The sequence below is a fragment of the Anolis carolinensis genome, chromosome 3 (assembly GCF_035594765.1).
Source record: "Anolis carolinensis isolate JA03-04 chromosome 3, rAnoCar3.1.pri, whole genome shotgun sequence".
NCBI classification, from domain to species: domain Eukaryota; kingdom Metazoa; phylum Chordata; class Lepidosauria; order Squamata; family Dactyloidae; genus Anolis; species Anolis carolinensis.
In genome coordinates this window covers 88243796-88267390 of record NC_085843.1, presented here as the reverse complement: position 1 = coordinate 88267390, position 23595 = coordinate 88243796, and the positions used below count along the sequence as shown (strand labels likewise).

The window sequence follows — 23595 nt, the reverse complement described above, 5'->3', positions numbered from 1 at the left end:
AAAAGGGAAAAAATCAAGTTGCACTTTTGAACACAGATTCCCTTCTCTACTTGGACTTCAGTGAATGGAGATACTATACACATATCTACAATACTGGATACATTTGCCTAAGTCCAATTGTTAGAGCAGGCCCATTGAGTCAATAGCATTTACATAAGTGTTGGCTTACCATGTTTGCATGAATGCAATGGACCTATTCCAGTTTGGGGCATTAACTGGTTAAAGGCCACTATATTTCTAAGAGGCTGAAAAAACATTGTAACACAGAGGATAATGCTCTGTGGTTGTTTTAAAAAAATATTTTTAAGTATTTGTGGAATACTGATTGCAACAGTCTGTGGTATGTCCCAATATGGGAAATTGTGTGTTTTCCCAATTAATATGTGGAGTCTGCCTTAAACAAAGAAATGAAGTATGAAATGAATTGTAACAGGAAAGTGATAGCTATGAGTTGCACCATCAACTAACATCTGTGGATTGTATATGACCAAAGGACAACTTTTATGGCCCCAGTGGCCTTTTTACTAAAACAGGGAGTGACTCTCTATTGCTTAAAAAATGTTCCATGTCTATAATGGAGTAACTCCCTCTTTAAAAAAAAGGCAGAAAACATCCCCAAGCCCCTAGAGAAAGCAAATGTGTGAATATTCATTGTGCATTGTTATATTGATATTAATTCATTTCTTTATTGGAACTGAATTATTTCTATTTCATTGAACTAAGTTTCTTATATTTAGTTCCTGTTGAACTGCATTGATATTCTCTGAGCATACTTTGAAGCCAGCAATGTATAGAAAGGCACAGCATTCTGGTCTGATTCAAGTACTATATAGAAACAGCTCAATAAATATTAATGAGGTGTTCGATTCAATGCTTTTCACATCCGGCTGTCTCAGATCCAGCATCAAAATAATAAGCAGTTGAGTGCAAATTAGTTTTCTTACTATCCATCTTGAAACCATGTAATTTCAGCCTTTATATTTTGGAACCTCATTATACTATTTAATTCTAGAGCAAATAATATCTTTTTCGCTCACCTTCAGGAGCCAGTTGCTGTTTTCTTTCTGCCTCTAAACAATGTATTCTCTGTTGCCACACCAGAAAACTGGGTATTTTAGTGGCAGTCAAATTTTAAAATAATTTGTATGCTAAATTGCAAAACATTTTTACCACGATCTTCTTCCTTACATTCCAGCACAATAATGCTGAAAAACTGAAGAAACAATTACAACTATTTAAACCAACAATTTTCTGGACAGAAGCACTAGTTCACAGGGAAGTGGGTCTTCAACATTCTCTTATACAAAATTAAAAATAGCTCAGAGAACTGGAAGTAATCTGAACACTTCCTCAACCATTCTTAAGAAAAAATATTTGTATGGCATTTTTCTAAATGCCCAAGTGCTAAAGAAAAAAAATTCCCCTCAAAAGAGTTGGTTGAGACTTCCAGTTGGAATATCATGGCAGATCAACATCTGTGCCTGAGCTCTGTAACTTACTCAACAAAATAAGCTTCTAGTGGCTTTTCAGTGGGGGTTGACTGCTGAAAAAAAAATCTCCCTGGAATAAGGAAGAGCAAGAAATAAACCAGACATCCAAACTGCTTGTCACAGGCAAAATGCAGAGCCTTGGCAAGATTGCCTGTGAAAGGGAGTAGGATGTTAGGCTGGATTTACATTGCCCTGTGTCCCAGGATCTGAACCCAGATTATTTGTTTTGAACGGGATTATATGAGGTTCCTTCTACACTGTCATATAAAATCTAGATTATCAAAACAGATAATCCACATTATCTTCTTTGAACTGGATTATATGAGTCTACACTACCATGTAATCTAGTTTAAATCAGATAATCTGGATTTTATATGGTAAAAGTCCTGCAAAACATGGACTATCTACAGATGTCACACTCAACTCCTGGAAAGATTCCATCCGTGTTGCCTCTGGAAAATCCTGCAAATCTCTTGGGAAGACAGGCAGACAAATGTCAGTGTGCTAGAAGAAGCAAAGACCACCAGCATTGAAGTGATGCTCCTACACCATCAACTCCGCTAGACTGGCCACATTGTTCGAATACCTGATCACCGTCTCCCAAAGCAGTTATTATACTCCCAACCCAAGAATGGGAAACGTAATGTTGGTGGACAGAAAAAGAGAGTTAAAGATGAGCTCAAAGCCAACCTTAAAAACTGTGGCATAGACACTGAGAACTGGAAAGCCCTGGCCCTTGTGTGCTCTAAATGGAGGTCAGCTGTTACCAACAATGATTCAGAATTCAAAGAGGCATGAATGGAGGACTTAAGAGAGGAACATGCCAAAAGGAAGGCAAGTCAAGCCAACCCTGATTGGGACTCCCTTCTGTCTGAAAACGGATGTCTTCACTGTGGAAGAACATTGAGGGTCAAGAACAGGTCTACACAGCCACCTACACATCCACCGCCAAGACACTACACTTGGAGAACCATCATCCTCGAGCTATGTGGGATCACCTAAATAAGTAGGTAAATAGAAGGGGCCTAATACTGTGATATCGCTCTATATAAAGCTTGGAAGAACCTATTTGCAAGGGCTAAAACTTACTTGTATGTAAATGACAACAAGAAAAATGGCTACGGCTAGGGCAAAAAGGAGGCATGATTCTTTGGATAAAACTGAAGGATACAATTCTTTTGCAGATATACAAATGATACTGGAAGAATTTCAAATCTTTCATGTTGATTTGCAAAAATTAAATTTTCTATGGAAAGAAGATAAAGAAGTCAAATGATTTACTGAAACAGGAATGTAGATAAGATATGGTTAACTTGAAGCAGACCTTTCACAAAGAAGGATCTGATCCCAGATTATCTGCTTTAAACTGGATTATATGAGTTCCCACTACCAGATAATTTGAGATAAGAAGATAATCTGGGATCAGATCCTGGGATACAGGGATAGTGTGGAAGGCGCCTAAGGATACCATCACAAAATTGATTGGGATATTATTTGTTTTGTCTTATGGCCGTCATAGCTAGACATGCAACATTTCTTCATTTATTCTCCTGCAAAAATACTTTTTCAAATATTCTGCTAAAATATAATGGGGAATCATCTTTATCCAGTGCATATATACCAGCAAAGAAGTTACAGGATTAATATTTAAAACAAAGGGGCCAAAATCCAATCTAACATCATAATAGAGTGTATGTTAGTGTATGGTTCCTGTATTTTCATTTGTTTCTGTAGTTTCATTTATCCCTGTCTGCCAAAATACGTATATAATAACTAAGCAATTTCAGGCCCTCCAGTACAACTCTTAAAATGCCCTACATTCCAGTAGGATTTGCTATTATCCACAGTTTTTGTGTATCCATGTAAAATCCAGGAATGTATTCTCTGTGGATTAGGAAGTCATATTGTACTTTGACGAGGACAATCTTCATCTTCTTTCTGCTCCAAAGCCCTTTCCACCATCTAAAAATCTGTTTCATTGATTGGGCTTTCTCTGGAACCAGTTTTGAAAGTGCACAATGGACTTCAGGGGAAAGAAGAATTGGGCCTGGTCTGCACTGCCATATGAAATCCAGATTATCTGCTTTGTACTGGATTATATAGCAGTGTAGACTCATATAATCCTGTTCAAATCAGATAATGTGGATTATCTGTTTTGATCATCTGGATTATAGGAGCTTCCCAGTGGCGCAATGGGTTAAACCCTGGTGCTGACAGGATTGCTGATTAACAGGTTCGAATCCTGGGAGCAGGGTGAGCTCCCGTCTGTCAGCTCTAGCTCCCCATGTGGGGACATAAGAGAAGCCTCCCACAGGATGGTAAAACATCAAACTTCTGGGAGTCCCCTGGACAACATCCTTGCAGAAGAACAATTCTCTCACGCCCGAAATGACTTGCAGTTTTTCAAGTTGCTCCTGACATGAAAAACATCTGGGTTATATGGCAGTGTAGAAAAAACCTCAGACCCCTTCTCCAGGGGAAAAAGCTCCATCAGCAGAATGGCCACACCAGATCCCATCTAGTGGAAGCAATGAGATTCTGCTTTATACTCTACATGAGAAAATTATTAGTGTGGAAATCTTTGAAAAAATGAAAGACAAATGTGGTGTAATGTGTTGGTGTTTTATTGTAAAATACAAAAACCAGCTTTGTCCTTCTTTAGTGTATGCAATCTAATGAGGTCAGCCCTTCAGCTGCTGTGGCAGAAGGAGAGGCCTGCATTGTGTCTCTTTGATAAAAATCCTGTGCTTGGCAGGCAAGTCAAAATTACATCAGGACTGAAATAGATTTAGTTGGGACACAGTTATGGTAATTTGGAAAGCAGTCCAATTCACCTGAAAACCACTTTGAGGGATTCAACATCAGTCTGATCCAGAACCGTGATTGCTCCAAGAAATCCATTACTTTGGGTTGAAGAATTGATCCTTGGAAGTAACAATAGCAGATTTTTATTTATTTTGTTACTTAGTTTTTAGTTGGATAAAATTTTAGACTGGTATATTCTTTGGAAATGAAGCCTGACTAAATTTTAGACAAATGAAAGTATACATGAAAGCAGCCTTGCAAGATGGCTCTCTGTTTTCTTGAGCTTGCACATACTTGTGTACATAAAAAGAGAGAGTTGAACACATTTTCTCAGCTCTATCCATTATTATTATTATTATTATTATTATTATTATTATTATTATTATTATTATTATTATTATTATCATTTTCGATGTCCATTGGACTCCTCTTTCTCCGAATTCTGGTTGCAACTGCAGTTTAAAGGAATTCAGTATCAGATTGTTTTTAAAAATCCATTATGCTTGTATAAAAAAAATTAAACTTTGTCCCAACTTTGTTTAGCATTCCTTGTTTCTTAACCTATTATTATTTCAAACAGTTTTCAGATACATGAAAACATGCATTCCTTGTTTCTTAACCTATTATTATTTCAAGCAGTTTTCAGATACACGAAAACATGCATTCATGTTTTTTTGAAAATCTAATCTCAGTTGGGGAAAATATTGCTTTTGTAAGTTCTTTTTTAAAAAAAGGTTCTGTCCTTGACTGGCAAATGGTTGTGAGTCACAAAGTATGCTTGGCAAAGTTAACGTCAGCTGCACAGCCCTTATTGAACAAAGAGCACCATTTTTCTGCTTTTTATTAGTTTTGGCTTGAAAAAGCCACACTTCACCCTTCCCAGCTGAACAGTTTAGCCTTTGTTCCCCAGCTTGCATTGTACAATTAATATGCTAGCCTGATAGCAAAAATGTGTGAACCATAAGTGTTCCAGATGATTGGTAGGTAATTAACAACTAGAGAAGCTATGCTTTGAGAACCACAGAAAGGATGATCTGCGGGCACAGCTTTAGTTAACCTTAGTCTTTTGTACGGTGTCTCATCTGACAAGAATAAACTGTGTTACTTTCAGAGATGTCAGTGCTTGAATCTTAGCGTATATATACACTGCTAGTATAGAATACTCCAATATGTTGGCTCAATTGCTTAAGTACAGGGTGTTACAAAATGATGGATCTAATTTCAAATCGATATATCTCTGCAATCACAACACTATTTCTGCTTGAAAGTGTAGGGCACAGAGTTTCAAATGATTACTGCTAGATGCCTCTCCCATTGCACAAACTGCCCCTAGTCCCATGTGTTCTTAATCTATGTATTTTAAATGGATCTATTTTTAAAATTATCTGTTGTATTTTAACTCTGTGATCTATCCTACCTCAAGCCTTGAGAAGAGGAGGGTAAGAAATAACATATTGCTTATGCTGGATCTCTTGATGAGTTTCAAAACCATACACTGGGGATTGGGATTCCATTCCTTCCAAAGTTGTGAGCCCATAATTTAGTTCTGAGGGATTTATGTTTGGCTCTAGCCTATGTTTGTGTTCTAGCCTGTGTAAGGACTTCATCCCACAAGCAGCGGGAAAGTGGGGGAAAGCAGGGGGAACTGTCTTCCTCCTTCCCATCAAGGTCTGACTTCTGGAATGGCCAGCCATTCCACATCCTTTCCCTGCTTTTTAAAGTTATCGAGTCAGGTACATATTCTGGGCTCCCTTTCCATGCGCTTTAGAGAGTCCCACAGAGTCCCATCGGAAGTGCCCTTATGTCATTTCATGGCCTCCACTGGACTCCGTTTCTGAAGTGCATGGAAACATAGCCTACACTGCATTGGATAAGGACCTTATTCTACATCTACATGGAACCACTGGGAGAGGTTGACATGAGGTTTCAGGTCTGGCGCTTCAACTATGCTGATGACACTTTATTCTATTTCTATTTTCCATCAAATTTAAACCTCTATCTGACATAAGTGATTGATTGGATGATGGTGAACAAACTGATGTTCACTTCCACCAAAAACAGAGATGCTGCCAATCAGTCAAAAGGTAGAACAGACTGGAGGGAATTACTTATTTTCTAACCTGTAAGAATTCCACCCTGCCCGGTGGATATCCATACATATTATGGATGCTTGCATGGAAGTTTTCCTAAGGCACACAATGTTGGTTCTTAGTCCCCTCAGGACCAGAATGACAATGTTAAAAACAAACTCATGAGTCTGTAACTTCATACAGTCAAGGAACACAAACAAATTCAAATATCCCCGAAGAAAAAAAGTAGAAACTGGTCCTTTGCTTGACATAATTTCCACCACACACACACACAGAGTGATACTGTATATACTGATGGTATTTAAGTGTGTACATAAGGCAAAATGTAACTTACAGTCATAACAGGATTTTTAATTATTATTTTTATTAATTTTTTTCAACATACAACTTTATGTCAGCTATGAAAGTTGTGTAATGATAATGAAACTGTGAACTGAAGAGGGAAAACACTCCACTAATTTTGCTGCTTTTTTCTTAAAAAAGAGTACATTTACATCACTTACCATGACTAAGGTGAACAACAGTTTGATGAATCATGTAATAAAATGTAGCATATATTTAGGGAAAATTAAAAAACAGAAAAGAAACCAATCCCATCAACAGCAGCATGGAAAACCCTTCATTACTCATTGTCAAGAGACAGAAATGAAATCTCTAGGCACAGTTTTAGGCATTATAGAGGACACAGAGGCAATAGGTTAGTGTGCACTGTTCTGTACAAAAATACAGTCTGAATAAATTACATTGCTAGCCATAAGATTAAACTTCACTTATCAGTCATTTCATTGCATGTTCAATAATATACAGTCTACATGCTAATCCATATATTTATGTATGTAATTATTTATATATATCTCACTTATATTTCAAACACATAGATCTCTCTATATTTATTTATGTCTTTAAAATTTACATGTTAAGCTTACAAAAGCTAAACGTAGTTGTGCAAGAAATCCAAGGGGGTGCTACATACTTGTCAGCACCGGACGGCATACTTTAAGCTTTAAAAATACAAATATCTAGCCCTGGTTGCAACTTGGTTCTGCGTGTGCATGTGTGGATGTATGCATGTACATGCACACACACATTTGCAAGGTAAAACAATATGTGTGTTGTGTAAGAATCCATCCTGTTAGTGATATAAAGCCATATACAACTGAGGTGCTAACACTTGAATATAATGATAATTATACATTAAAATGTGATCTTTCACAAATACAATAAAAAACTTAAGTGTTTAATTTTTCAAAGGGAAAGAGGTATTTCTGCCTTGCATTGCACCTACTTGTAATCCAGTGCTGAAATCTTATGCTTGATTGAATGACTTAGGTTAAAAATGTATAAATGAGGCATCAAAATCTGTATTTATATGACAAAAATAGACTGAGTAAGATTTTGTCATCATAATTTTTATGTGTCAATACATATAAGATTGCTCTCAATATTATGCTAGGAGCTGTTGTGCCCCATTCATGAGATGAGGAAATATCTCAAAAAGGGACAGCTATTACAAGGCTATCTCATGTAGCTTGGCTAGGGGTCTACATAAGGCCCTTACTTGGTATGCTCATTGCATCTTCCTAGTTTCTGCAAAGCTTGGCATGAAGACCCATAGAATTAAATCAGGCCACATCCTTATTGCATCATCTAAGGTTGCACCAAACATGAAAAGTTTAAACCCCTTTACAAATTGGAGAGTGGGACTTGACAACACACTAGTCTCTGAAGCAAATGTTTAAAAAAAAATTCAGAAAGGAAACTATCTTTTCTATCATGTCGAGAGTAATTTCTAAGGAAGTAGCAGGAACATCCTTCTCATACCAAACAATATCTGATGGTATACTAACGAAACTGCACTTCTTGCTACAAAGATAAAACCAGTCCAAGTGCTTTGTAAACCATTGAGTTATTAATTCATAGTCTCCAATTTGTTAGCAGCCCACACTTTATTTTGGATTAAACTTTCTGTTGTCACTGCATTTTTAATTAATTCAATGAAGATGTGGCCTGACTTAATTCCATATTGTGGACTCAAGTCCTCACACAAGGGCAAGGGACAAATCCCAATCCTGAATTAACATCACATAGTGCTTCTGAAGGCCATCCAATCTGGTCAATGTTTGTTCTGATGAGACTTATCCTACATAATACCACACCGATTCTACAAATTCTTGATATGGAAAAATCTAGAGAATAAATGACAGACTTATTGTTACCATCTCAATGTGCAAGAGAAGGCACTAGTAAGGAATGAGACAAGATTCATGCCACTCCAATCACTTGAAGCTAATATTATAACATAATAACTGAATTCTTGTAGCTGCGATATGAATCCCACATAATGGTACCTTCTCTGCAAACTTTATCCACTACGTGTATACCAGCAATCTTGTAGAAAAATAAAAATACGATGCTGCTAACAGGACTGTTTCTAGCTGTCAGAACTGGAGTAATCACTCAAAATCTTATCTAGTTTATATTTGGAAATAGGCAGTTGGGCCTATTTGAGTCCCTCATATGGTGAAAACAATAATCTATTTCTGCTTTGGCTTCATGGTGTGAAATATGAAAATACAAAGGTCTAAAATATACTGACTTCAGGAAATTCCACTGAATCCAGCTTGACTGATTAGGACCTTACTAAAAGGCCATCATTTTGAGGCTGGGGAGTTGTGTGTCACTGGCTTTACTGGGGGTCACTAAAAGAATCAATGATTAATCTTGGGAATTTTGGCCCAAGAAACTTGTCCCTAAATTGCAAACTGAGTGTATATCAGCTTCATCTTATAACCACTCTTCCTCTCTGGTATAATTAATGATACGAATTCAGCAACTATCACTTCTATTTTCTTCCAAAAGAATCTGTAATACTGAAAAACTAAGGCAGAAAACCTGTCAATGAAGGGGAAATTCACTAAAAGCAATCTCTGTCACACATCTAGAAAGAGCATGTGGATTAATGGCTCTAAATTATGCCACAGAGTTGGCTTTGTTTACCCAGTTGCTTGTTTCCTTGTCACTAAACAAGAGATCAGTGGCATGGCATTTGAGAAGTGCTATTGGTTTATCTAGTCCAGTATTATCTGCTCTGGAAGAAGCTTCCTCAGTTTTTCCCGACCACTATTAACTGGTACTGTTCAAGGTGGAACCTGGGCCTTTCTTCATACCGAGGCATTCTCACTATTCCTTTAAATGCATATAAGTGTACACAATAAGAAGGCAATAACTCCTACTTTAGACTGGAGTGTGTGTCATAATTGTTAACATTGTCATGACTGCTTTTAACACTGGTTCAAATTTCAAACTTTGCAATGACATCCATGCATATCGGATAAAGGGCTTAACATTCCTGCAATGCCAGAACCCCATGCCATATCTTTATAATAACATAACCCAAACTATTATTATTATTGTCATTATTATGATTGGTGTCTTAGTTTTTAGGCCTGTTCCTGGGCTTATTTGAGGTGCTGATTCAAAAAATTGCATCGGATGGACCACATCTGCTCTAGTTACTTAGATATGGTTATCATGCTTTTCTATAGGTGAGTAGATGGCATATGTTCTGTATCTCAAAAGAGTAGAGGTGATCAACATGTGGCCCTCTTCACTTTTGGCAATGCCGTGTGTTTCTTACCTATTTAAAGAAATGAAATGGCATTGAACTGAATTAAATTTGTTTTGCCTTGGCAGAGGCTACCAGCATCTATCACCATGGATGGTATATTTAGGTTGGGGAGAAAAAAAGAAGTGGGGATAGCATGAAAAATCTGTTGAGATCTTATACATAATTTCCAGTTACACTGAATGTTTAAGTAGTTACTACTACCCAGAATTCACATACAGCACCCAAGTTTGGATGTATTGAAAGTATTTGTATCTAGAAAATGTCTTTTGTAAAAGATCAGAAACCAGATTCTAGGTTTAAAAAAAATACCTTGATTTCTGGTAATGTATAATACGTATAACTTTCTATATTGTGTGATATTCTGCAGAATACTCTGCCTCTCTATGTCTGTGTGATCTGTGTTAATTAAATATACTTTTGAGGTCTCGGTTTTAAGAAATATAAATGTAGAGTATCAATTCTGAGCAGTAGTTTTATCATTATGAATATTATGCTCTTGGAGGATACAATTTTAATTTCCATGTAGCAAAAATAACTGTTTCTAAATTTGTATATTAGAACAGTATACACTATACAATTCTTTTTCAGAATAAATTGAAAACATCCAACAAAAATGATATAAACAGAAATAAATCTTAAAGTTTATATAGCCATTTAAAATATAGTCTTAAAGACTTCACATAGTTTTTGCACAATTTCAAGAAGTAATAAATAAAAAACGCAAAAAGTGTTAGCTAATCCATTCTGCTAAAAGGATAAAATATTATCATTTTATACTACCCTGATAAAAATGTCTAATTTTCCTAATTAGTTCCCTGCTAGTCACCTCATAGAAAGGATTTTTTTTTTTAAAAAAAAAATCAAATCTAAACAGGAATTTTTCAAATGGACACAACTCCCAACCTCAAAAACAATGTATTTTCTAGAAATTAGAGCTGTCTTCTTTTAAGTCATCTTAACATATTAATATTTATGAATGCATCCATTAAAAAAATAATACAAAGAAGTACTTACATTGTTTTTTATATTCATCTGCATCACTAGTGCGATGCTTATTTCAAAATGAAACATTGGCTGTGTTTGGCATCATGATAAACTGTGGGTTTTCTCCTGCCTCTGTGAACTTTCACTTTGTATGCCTTCTGCATTCTAACTACAATGAACCTTTGCTTCAATTTTTGATATTACATCTAGGATCCAAACTGTGGTTAAATTTGACTATAATTTCTTGAAATCAACTAGCTCCACAATTTACTGTTGGCTTATTTCCAACAATGTTTAACTAAAGCTTTTCGGGTTTGGTGAAAGAAAGAAAGAAAGAAAGAAAGAAAGAAAGAAAGAAAGAAAGAAAGAAAGAACCTAGAACTGAAACTTTCTCATTTGTACCTTACAGTTGTTCCAGACAAAAAGGGAGTGGGTGAGACACTGAAAGCATGAGGCTAACTATGCCTCTTCCCACCATAATTTGGCATAATATCCAAAGGCAATCGATGCCATGTTTTCTAGCTTTGCAGGAATAAAGCCACAATTCACTCTTATCTACAGTTTTAGCAGATGGCACACCAGGGTTTAGATTAAGCAATATGAGATGCAATATATTATAGGAAGGGATTCTCCAAAATATTTCAAGCCAACTCAGTACACAGAGAAGACTTGTGAAAATTTAGATTCTTACTTACTATAACTAATATAGGATTTGTTCAGAATATCGTATGTTTTCTCTATACTTTTATCTTTATAGTAATAACCAATAAACATCTTCTATAAAAATAGTGGGAATGTTGCTTATGAAAAAATTGCCGCAGTGTTTTGAAATCAAAATATGCTCTAGGAAATGCAGCACATGCATGTCTCTCACTCTTTTTATTCTCTTGAAGGAGTTAACAGATTCAGTGTGATTCTTCATGTTATTTTCAATACTTGGTTACATCTGAGACATAATGTCCAACCACATAATTAGAAGAATATGTTCCATGTTTTGACTTCCTGTTATACCACCAATGGCTGGAAAATGTGGACTGCCAACTTCTCTTGCCAGGAAATTGCTGAGTGTACATATTAAATATTTATCTTCACTCTTCTCTGCATCTGGGCTGCTTAGAGGTTTATTTCAACAAGAATCCCTGGGAGCCAATACAACATGGAAGCAGAGACTGATGACTCTCTAGAACATTTGGATCATATGTAATATAAACAAGTTTCTACATGACTCTTGTCCCAGCAACTCCTCTGAAGGCTACAGCCAATGCAGGTAGCCCACTTTTCATTCCATTTAATTTTCTCATGAAGGCTGAGGCCATCTGGATCCATCAATGGTGCTGATCTTCCCTTACCAAAGATAGTGTATCAGCAGCTTACAAAGTTGCCTATGGACTGATTTTTGTTATTCATTTAACAGGATGTTAAAAAGCTACTTGCAGTAGTTGTAGCCAAAAGGTAAAAGTTCGTAAATCAATATAGCAGACTGACACTCTACAAAAGTTCTAAAAACACCAAGTTAGAAAAGACATAACAATCTTTGTGTTATTCATTTCCTTTTGTTTGTTTTTTTTTTGTTTTAAAAAAGTAGCTTCCTTCAATAGTAGTCTTCATAGTTCTTGGGGTTCAGGCAGTAAAGTATGGCACCCCCAAATGAAAATATAGTTGCACCCCAGGCTAGGCCATAGCCCCAGTTGAACTCATGGTATATTCTCAAGTTGACAGTTTCGATGAACTTGATTGGGTAAAGGACGAGGCTGCACACTTGAAGAACCACTGGAGAAAAAAGAAAAGGGGGAAAAACAAATATGAGCTTATTTAATTCCCTTAAAAGAAATAAAACAGGTTATTTTTACAGGATCATTTCATTTATACATTAGATGAAGTGGCAACTGGCAGTTTCCATGTTGATAGGGAAGTGAATCCACTCTGGGGTTTAAACCAGATTATGAATATGGTGCTGACTCACATCTTTAAATTAGTTTTAGCACCTTGGGTAATTTAAGTTTGAACTAAAACCCAGGATGAATTTACTTTCCTACATACATGGAAACCACATATCCATATGATATGCTTAGAAATATCATATACAGCTCTTTCTGAATTCTCTAAGGGAGGTATATAATGGGGGCATAAAAAACCACTCACAATGAAAAGAAAGGTCTTGTTCAATAAGGTGTTGGTTATTTTTATTTTTAAATAAACAACATTTTTCTCAGTAAGCATGACATCATTAATGGAATAAATTAAATCATAGTAAGTGATCAAGTTTAGGTAAAAAAAATAACAGCAACAATAACTGCAGCAGACAAAAAATTAACAAAGTAACCAGTATTTTGTTCAGGGATTTATATTTATTGTGTTGGATGGGAACTGGTGGAAATAGTACTTGAAGATCGCAAAGATGTTACTGCTGAGGCTGCAGGTTGTAAGCTTCTTTATTCCCTTTCCTTTACTGCCATATAACAACATTTCTGCAACTTGGAGTGATAGTAGGGTTGCTCAGGCAGTTTGATGGTATCTTGTTTTTATTTCCCAGCAGAAGCCCAGCTGGAATGATGTTGCATCGAGCTGCTGCTGAAGCAGCAGCATCCTTGAAGTATTGTAAGTAGGAAAGTTGGCTGCTCTATATGCCAAGACTGTGGGAAGGGATGGTGTCAGAGAAAAGAGGGTTTACTCTGTGTCACTTCATCTAAAAAAGTAGTTCTCAAACTGATCTCCCCAGAGGTTTTTGGCCTACAACTCCCAGAAATCCCAGCCAGTTTACAAGCTGTTAGGATTTCTGGGAGTTGAAGGCCAAAAACATCTGGGGAGCCCAGATTGAGAACCACTGATCTAAAGGGTAGTAATCTTGCTCATGAATAATATTGTTTAAGCATATTCCAACACATCACCATGAAAAACAAAGTAAAAACCAGGCTTCAAAGATGAGAGGGGCTTTTGGTCAAGTTTTAAGTAAATTCTCGACAGAATACTAAAAAAGAAAAATAGAAACAAGTAAAAAGAAAAAAAAACAACCAAGTCATTAAAACAAGGTAAATTCAGCAATTAAAACACTTTTTAAAAGCATACAACCATTTATCTCCTCAAGGCATAGTACCCTACACACTTCTGTATAAGTTAACCTCATGCGTAACCTAAGAGCAGGTTTTGATGTAAAAATTATTCATTTTGATATGACTTGTGGATAAATTAAGGGTTATTCAATAGAGAGAGGAAAGCATCTACACTGGCTCTTAGGGGGGCAGCCATCCCTGACTTCCACCACCACCACCATTTTCCTACCCAGGCATTCAAAAAGGCACTACTCTACTTAGAGAAGGGGATGGCTTCTTTTTTCATAAAAAACTATTTTACATTATTAACTATTATCAAAAAGGAACCATTCCATTTTCTCAGTAGATTGGCAAAAAGACAACAGCTTAGTCCAGGAGTCCTCAAACTAAGGCCTGTGGGCCAGATGTGCTCCTCCAAAGTCATTTACCTGGCACCCACCCTAACCTTTAGACTCAGGGTTACCCCAGGTCTGAAATGACTTGAAGGCATACAACAACAACAATCCTAATTAACTTGACTATCTCATCAGCCAGAAGCAGGCCCACACTTTCAATTGAAATATTGGAAGGTTTATGTTGGCTAAAATTCTTCATTTTAAATATTGCATTGTTCTTTCATGGACCCCCCCCCCCCTCCGGCAACAGCCTGAAGAACCATGAACCAGCCTGCTTAAAAATTTTGAGAACCTCTGGCTTAGTCCATGCCAGGAGAATCTAAAAGAAGCAATGACCTCTATTTTCAATACTTCTCTCCTTAAAATCACTTTCCTCAGCAGGGAATTGTTGCCCAAACATGCCTGAATGAGATTTATTTTTTGCCCGAGAGTAGACCGACAATGAAGAGGAGACCAACCAAATTTCCCTTGGAAGCAACTCCACAATCTGGGTGCAGCTACCGAAAAGGCCCTTTTTTCTGTGCTCTTCAAATATATTGGGCAAGTATGGAACTGAGACAAATTCTTCCCCAAAGAAGTTAAAGTTCAGACAATTCATATGGAGAGACAGGGTCTTTCAGATAGGTCTGACCTCACATTATGTAATGTTTTCAACTTACCAATGGCCCAAAAGATCTCTCCAGCTACTACAAAGATAACCACCTGAAACCTAACCCTGCCAAGACACAAGTGTGTACTTTCCACTTATGTAACTGTGAAACCAACAGGAAATTAAGAGCTCGAACACTGTTCCCATCCTAACTATCTCAGTGTCACCTTCAATCAAACATTACCATTTAGGAAACACTGTATGAACACCAAGCACAAAGTAGTTTCATGCAATAACATCCTGTGGAAAGTTACTGGCAGCACATGGGGTGCAGACCCCAAATTAATAAAAACATCAGCTCTTGCCTTGACTTACGCAACTGCTTAGTATGCCTGCCCTGTTTGGCACAAAGTCTGTTCATGTGAAGCACGTAAATATAGCACTGACTCTATAAGCTAGCTGGCATTGTCCTCCTCCCCAATGTGCAATGGGAAGTTGTTGCTAACTGTGAAAGAAATAAGGTTGAACACCGTGAAAGCCATCCACTGCATGTCTAGCAGCCTCCTCCCAGTAGACTTAAATAAAGGAAAAGCTTCATGAGAACCACCACTCCTCTTAATGTTTCCCCAGCAACAACAAAAGTATTCCTCTGGGCAGCAACCAGGAAATTCCAAATGGATACCCACCCCCCCCCCCCCAACAAGGGTCTACCTCCAGGGACAAACCAAAAATATGCAACTTGGAAGTCCCTGAACAGACTCAGAAGTGGAGTGGGCAGATCAAAAGACAACCTGGCAAAATGACAGTACCTAGAATAATCCTCCACTTTGTGTGACTGTGGAGCAGAGCAAACAACTTCACATCTGTATGCTTGCCCACAATGCCCTGCCTCATGCAGAAAGGAATAATTGTTCAAAGCTACAGGCAATGTAGTCTCTGTTGGTTATTTTTGGCCTAAAATTATTTAGCCACTTGTGCTCCCTCTATTTTATCAGTTTTATACTTATTTATGCAATGCTTTTTATAGGAAACAAACAAACAAATAAATATAATATAATATAATATTTTCAACTTCTGGAAATATTCCATCAGCATTGCTTGTGAAAAAAATCCTGCAAATCTCTTGGGAAGACAAACAGACAAATTTCAATGTTCTAGAAGAAGCAAAGACCACCAGCACTGAAGTGATGATTCTCCACTATCAATTTCACTGGACTTGCTACGTTATCTAAATGCCCAATCACCATCTTCCAAAGCAGTTACTCTACTCTCAGCTCAAGAATGGAAAATGGAATGTTGGTGGGCAACAAAAGAGATTTAAAGATGAGCTTAAAACTAACCTTTAAAAATGTGGAATAGGCACTGGGAAGCCCTGGCCCACAAGTGTTTTAGCTGGAGGTCAGCTGTTACAAATAGTGCTATGGATTTTGAAGAGGCACACATAGAGAGCAAAAGGGAGAAACATGCCAAGAGGAAGACTCATCAAGCAAACCCTTGTTGGGACTGCCTTCCATCTGGAAATGTCCCCACTGCAAAAGACCATGCAGATCCAGAATAGCTTTCCACAATCACTTACGGATCCACCACCAAGACTCTACCCTTGGAAGACAATCATACTCGGCGACAAATGATAGCCTATGATGATGATGACAAAATTAAAAAGGAAAGGTTTTCTTTTTTCTTTTTGTACAGACCACTCAGTTATAATACTACACAGATAACTAAACTAATGGTGTCTATAAATAGATCATAATGGACCTTTAAAAGGTAATGATGAAATGTAATCCAGGAAAGCTCATTGAACCTGTTTGATTCTCGATGATAAATAATATTACTTAGAACCTAATTATAACAGAATTCATATGAAATTGTGTATTAAATACATAAACTTCCAAGTCAAATCATGATTAATATTTGTCATCATACCTATATCTGACATATAGCATTTTCATTCTGATAATTTCTATGTAATGAAAGTGCCATGATCATTTATAATATTAAGATATTTGTTTTGGCCAAGATTCACTTTCATATATGATAAAAAATCCAAACATTCTGGTATGACACCCACAATTTTAATATACTATTCTATGTAGTCACCCCGGCACAATGTTTAGAAATAATTTGAATGTGGAATAAACAGTGTGAAGTACAAAACTAACAATGGGTTTTCAATTTCAGACATTTAAACTGTCCAAAACCATGAAACTCAAGTAGAATGGCTGTAACTCGAGTTACGAATTACATCTTTGAAAAGGCATCCAAAGCAAAAAAAAAAAAAAAATCAAATCCATTTAGGTACAAAATAATGTATTCTAGACTCTATCAGGAAGCCATCTAAACACCAATAAGTTAAGAGTAAATTAAATCCAACTATTAATTCAACCTAAAGTAGATTTATTGAAAAAAGGGATCAAATCTATTGATTCAACATCTTTAGCATTTTTCAGGCACTTTCAGTACAACCGTATTTTCAGGTTGATTTTGTATATTTGATGTTTAATACTTAGTTTGCAATGGTTTTATTGTTTCCTATAGAGGAGAATGTGTAATGTGATTCTAAGAGAAATCAGTCCCTTTTCTTCTGAAATCTAGATTAACTGGATGATAGTCAACTGGATTAACTAGATGGTAGGGTTGGCAATAACAATCCATAATCCAGGGTCATATATATCCTTCATTGGTGATTCAAGATTTGCACCTATATCCTGTTCCACCCCACTTCCTCTAATCCCTCCCTTGCTTGTTTTAAGCTTTTTTCAAATAGAAAAGAAACCAGGATCTCACTTCTGATTGTGAAGAAAACAAGCAGGTGGAATAAAGCTGGGATAGCCCAAACCTTAAGAGAGCAATGGGCATTTGGGTAAATAACTGAAGCACTTTGGGGCTTCAAAAATGGCCTGGGGGCTGTATACATCACACGAAGCTAACCCTTTCTGTTGTTCAAGCAGAACAGACAGTTTACCTTGTAAAGGGAATTAAGTAGATCGGTTTATTTTTGTATAAATGACTGTGCTAGCAGTTTTGCAACTTGAGGATGCTCATGACATGCCACTGCATCTGACATCTCTGGGACAGCTCTGGCAATGAGAAGGGTTTCAGAAGACTGCCAAAGAGAAGTGAGATTGTTTCCCACCTGTTTTCTGGGCTGTCTAATGTTTTTCATGTCTTGCTAATTGCCAAACTAGATCACTGCAGGTTATTCTTTATGGTTGTTCTTGAAAATGACATGAACAGTTCAATGAATGCTTCAATGAATGCACTTGCTTCATTTTGTCTGTTCATGCATGCCTTCACGTCACTTGGTGACTTGTGATAACTCCATTACTTTCACAGGACAAGAAATGCTCAGAAGTGATGTCATCAGTTGTTTTTCTGAATTGTATTTTGTATTTTTAATTAGTGTTTTGTTAGCTGTCTGAGTCCTGTTGGCAGGAGAAATAATGAATAAAAATGAGTAGCCACAACAACTGCAACAACAATGATTGTACAGCATCTAGTATTCATTCATCCAAGTACTAACCAGCATTGACTCTGCCTAGTGTCCAAGACAGATGACATCTGGTGTCTTTAGGGCATTTAGAATCATTTCCTGGGGGAAATTGGGAATTTTCTGATATTTTGGAAACCCAGTTGCATAAGAAAACAGAGTAGTGAGAATTTTGTACAGTTTTTGCTCAAAATTCACACATCATGAAATGTTCATTTTCAAAAATACTTCTGCTTTTCCCTCACAAAAATTGTGAATGCACAAAAATCCCCATTCATGAATATGAAAACAGTGGGATGTGTGCAAAAGATGGGATTTCAGCACATAAAAACCCTGATTTCTGTACAGAATAATTTCTTGAAAGAGAATATGTGAAAACCAAAGTATTTGCTACCACCCTCCCCTACAATGGGAAAACTGTATAATTTTTATACTCACCTAAAGAACAATCATAGTGAAATAGTTACATCCCTGCTCATTAATGCAAACAAGTATGAATGCAACATGTGTCTTCACAGGCAACCAATTCGTTTCTGGTTCCAATTTAAGATACATACCTAGCTAAGCTTTAGGTGGGGTGAACAGTGGCTGTGAACGGTGAGCTAAGGTCACCTTGAAACATCATACCCATCTCCATCATATAGCTGATTATTTAAAAAAATGTTTTTTGTAGCTCAAAAAAGTTTCCATACACCCCCTGGAGACCATAAGGGGCAGCTTCATCATGTTTCATGGCCTTCTTGGATTGACTTCAGGATGCAAAATGGAAATCAGTTATTTTATCCACATGTGAAAAAACATATCACCTGGACTTAGAATATGGCCATGCTGTTCTCCATCTCTATAGGGAACTGTTATGGTGTCCTGGGGCACAAACTGTATCAGGGGGTTCACATGTGCTTTTTGCACCCTTTGGTACTTTTTGCACCCTTGGAGAATGTTGTTTCTTGAGAAAGTCTGAAATTGGTCCCAGCAGAATGAAAAATCATTTCCCAAGAGCTCAGCCAGTAAACTTTTAAATAATAGTATCAGGCTTTGGTGATTTGAATATTTTGTTATTATCTTTTGGCATTTTCTTTTGCTGTTTTTCTGAGGTGTCATTTAAATGTTTAGGAACTATACATTATTTTGATTGTATGGTGTAAATCTGTTGATGAAATGTGTTGTTAAAATTAGTAAATAAGTTGTTGAAACTTATTTTACTAATTATGAATATGCTGCCTTCAAGTACGGTTGAGTCTCCTTCTCTGAAGGTTTTTAAACAGAAGCTGGGTAACCATCTCTCGGGAATTACTTGACTGTGATCCTGCATGGCAGAAGGTTGGAGTAGATGGCCCTTGGGGTTTCTTCCAACTCTATGATTCTATGAGTCCATATAAAACACAGAAATCAAAATTTTATAGGGGTCGATGACTTTCCTTTATTAACTGCACCTAGGCAGCAATTCAGGCCTTCAATGGCTATCACGGATGCTCACAAATGTTCTGTAATGCAACCTTCATGAGCTTGTGACTTTTGTATTATTTATGCCTATTCAGGAGGGTTTTTTATATATATAACCAAACAACAGGAATATTCAGGAAAACAGGAGAAACGAATGAAAATGTGACTAGCGTATCACTATGATTAAAGGCTGTTTAATTGTTACTGATGTTTGTTTATGCTCACATATATTTCCACTATGGGCTGTTTTTATTTATTAGTTCCTTCCATTATCCACACAATCAGATATCCTTATTCAAATGAGTGAAGCCTTTTACTTCGTGCTTTAAAGTAGCTGATGGTTCATCCTTGTTTTCTTTAATACACTGCTGCACCAACCACATTACTCACTGCAGAGATATTTGAATACCCACTATTTCTAAAAAACAATAATAATAAGAGCACAATAATGTTCCCCTGAAATTCAGGAGAGAGAAGTGTGCTGGTACAGCTGTACCAGAAACTTCAGCTTTATTTTCTTTCTGCAAAAGTTTGCAATCATAGGACAGGCCACCTGTCAATCACCATTAAGTTTGGTTCCGCCCCTTGTTCAGGGCTCTGGGAGGGAAGGAGCCATTTTTAAGTTAGCCTTACTTAGGAAGCTCATCTATAGGACGTAGACCAGCTCGTCCCGTAAAAAGCTTCATATTTCAAGACCACCGGGGATAAAGACCACCAGGGTTAAAGAACACCAGGGATATTGACCGTCCCAGGATACAGAACAACAGCACAGAAACATCTGAAAGCCTCGGCTGGTAGGTCCACTCGACAACCAGACGCACTTGGAGTCAGTAGTGGGTCCCAGACCAGCTAGGCCCAGATAATAGATAGCCTGGGAGGGGTTATAAGAGGGTTTTCACAGTTATTCAAAGCCTATTGCCTGTCCTGTGGGACAAGACTCCTTGAAGATTTATTATTTGTTCATCAATAAAGACTTTGTTATTTCTTTAAAGACTTCAAGGCCATATTTTCAGGAAAATTCCTCAATGACCCTTCTTTAGGCACCCTGGCTTCCCGCTGGGCGTAAAGCGTACGTCCTATATAATAGACAATCAGTCACAGGCCCAGCACGTGACAGAACAAGAAGAATAACTGAATTTTTTTTAAAAAAACACATATTGTTTTTTCTGCAGCCAAAAATACAGCTTTTTCTTTCAACAACTTTATAAAATTGTGGCAGTATTAAAATAATTCTTCTTACTTCTCTACAGTCACTTACGGACCTATCAACAAGACTCTACTTCTAGAAAACAATAATACTTGGCCATGAGGGATTGCCGATGATGATGATCTTCCTTCCAAATCTGATTTTGCATACAAGCAGAATTTGTGCTTGATAGATTTTAGTTCCATTATTTCTGATTATGGTCCAATCCTGGAATTATTTACTGAGTTGTAAGCCTTCTCAGCCAGACTGACTGATAACTGCAAATAAAGGGGGAAAACATGGAGGCAGTGACAGACTTTGTATTTCTAGGTGCTAACATTACTGCAGATGCAGACTGCAGCCAGGAAATCAAAAGACATTTACTTCTTGGGAGGAGAGCAATGACCAATTTTGATAAAATAGTGGAGTAGAGACATCACACTGGCAACGAAGATCTGCATAGTTAAAGTAATGGTATTCCCCGTAGTAACCTATGGATGCGAGAGCTGGACTTTTAAGGAAGGCTGAGAAAAGGAAGATAGACACTTTTGAACAGTGGTGTTGGAAGAAAATTCGAAGAGTGCCTTGGACCGCAAGAAGATCAAGCCAGTCCATACTCCAGGAAATAAAGCCCGACTGCTCACTGGAGGAAAGGATATTAGAGGCAAGGATGAAGTAGTTTGGCCACATAATGAGAAGACAGGAAAGCTTGGAGAAGATAATGATGCTGGGGAAAATGGAAGGAAAAAGGAGGAGGGGCCGACCAAGGGCAAGATGAATGAATGGTATCCTTGAAGTGACTGGCTTGTTCTTGAAGGAGCTGGGCATGGCGACAGTCAACAGGGAGCTCTGGCGTGGGCTGGTCCATGAGGTCACAAAGAGTCGGAAGCGACTGAATGAATAAACAACAAAAGGCCTTCTCAATATGTCAAAATACACTTATTCCCAAGTAAGTGGGATTTTAGCTAAGTAAAGTATGCATATTTCCCATAATTTTCTGTCCAAACCAGAAAACATTAAACAGACAGCTACACACATTTAGATTTTTAGTTCAGAACTGTCATAAATATAATTAGCATGGATGACTCAAATTAATACAATGGAACCTAAAATAATTCAGCTTATGGAGGCTCATAATTCCATCCTCAACCATGTAGCCACTTGAAATTCCTGAAAATTCCCAGTGAGAAGTCATACCCACTTCTACATAATATGGGATGGGGTGCAGCAGGCTGCAGGATTATCATCAGTCATCATCATCATCGTCACCACCACCACTACCACCATTTATTTATATAGTGCCATCACAGGACATAATGCTTTCCAAGTAAAAGAACAAGAAAAAAACAGTTATCTGCCTTCAGCCTCACAATCTAAAAATATGAATGCAATTGCTTCAAGCAGTAAATGATAGAGTAGGGAAGGAAATTGTTGAAGGACAGGGATGTGAACCTTGCACCTGCAAGCCACTCTGCTACTTTCTAGTGCAATGCAAGAAGCATTTTCTCTACCAGTACTGAAAAATTATTCAATTGCCAATCCAGCCATCTTATGTAGTTGAAGTGAGAAGCCATAGCAAAATGTCTAAGATCGACCCAAGGTGGTAGTGATTTGGAAATAAATGGATTAACTTTCCTTCTCTGAGTTATCTTAAATTCACTTATTTTAGGTTCCAGGTCAATAAAAAGATCAACTGTTATAAATATGACTTGCCCTTTCGCTGGATTTTACAAACAGCTGAGGTTAACAATCTCTAAATCAGTGGTTCTCAACCTGTGGGTCCCCAGATGTTTTGGCCTTCAACTCCCAGAAATCCTAACAAGCTGGTAAACTGACTGGGATTTCTGGGAATTGTAGGCCAAAACACCTGGGGACCCCCAAAGGTTGAGAACCACTGCTCTAAATTGTGTTGTTGAAGGCTTTCATGGCTGGGATCATTGGGTTGCTGTGAGTTTTTTTGGGCTGTATGGCCATGTTCCAGTAGCATTCTACATGATGACTACATGATAAAGCTAGGTGTAGAGCTCATTATTTTTTTGTTTTAGTACAGACTGAAAAGTTCTTTTATTCCTTGATAACCTTCAACATACCTATCAAACACTGTTTCCACTACTTTTCATCCATGTCCTGCACACTAATCAAGCAAAGGCAATGCTCGGGGGGGGGGGGGGGGCAAAGACTGCTACACAAGGTCCCAGGGATTGTACACTTCTGTAACAGAATAGCCATGACAGAGTACAGCAGAGAAACTCCAAAATGTCAGGAACAAGGAGGTTGTGCAACCTCTGACCTTCTCTCAATAAGCTTGGGGTTTCCTCCCCTCAGGAATGAGCTACTTCAATATTTTTTACAAGATTATGACAGATGATACAACATTGGGAAGGGTAGCCACTGCCAGCTAGCGTATTGGAAAATAGAAACAAAATTTAAATTCTTCTGCTTGCC

The 23595-nt window shown here is 37.4% G+C and overlaps 1 protein-coding gene across 1 annotated transcript in view; it reads right to left on the bottom strand.

Annotated features, from left to right (window-relative positions):
* Window positions 1-6729: 6729 nt before the first annotated feature.
* Window positions 6730-23595, bottom strand: part of tmem47 (transmembrane protein 47) — a 55129-nt gene continuing 38263 nt past the window's right edge. Inside the window, exon 3 of the mRNA XM_003218915.4 lies at window positions 6730-12767. Within this exon, the coding sequence (XP_003218963.1) occupies window positions 12589-12767 (179 nt within the window). The 3' untranslated portion in view covers window positions 6730-12588. The remainder of the gene's footprint in view (window positions 12768-23595) is intronic.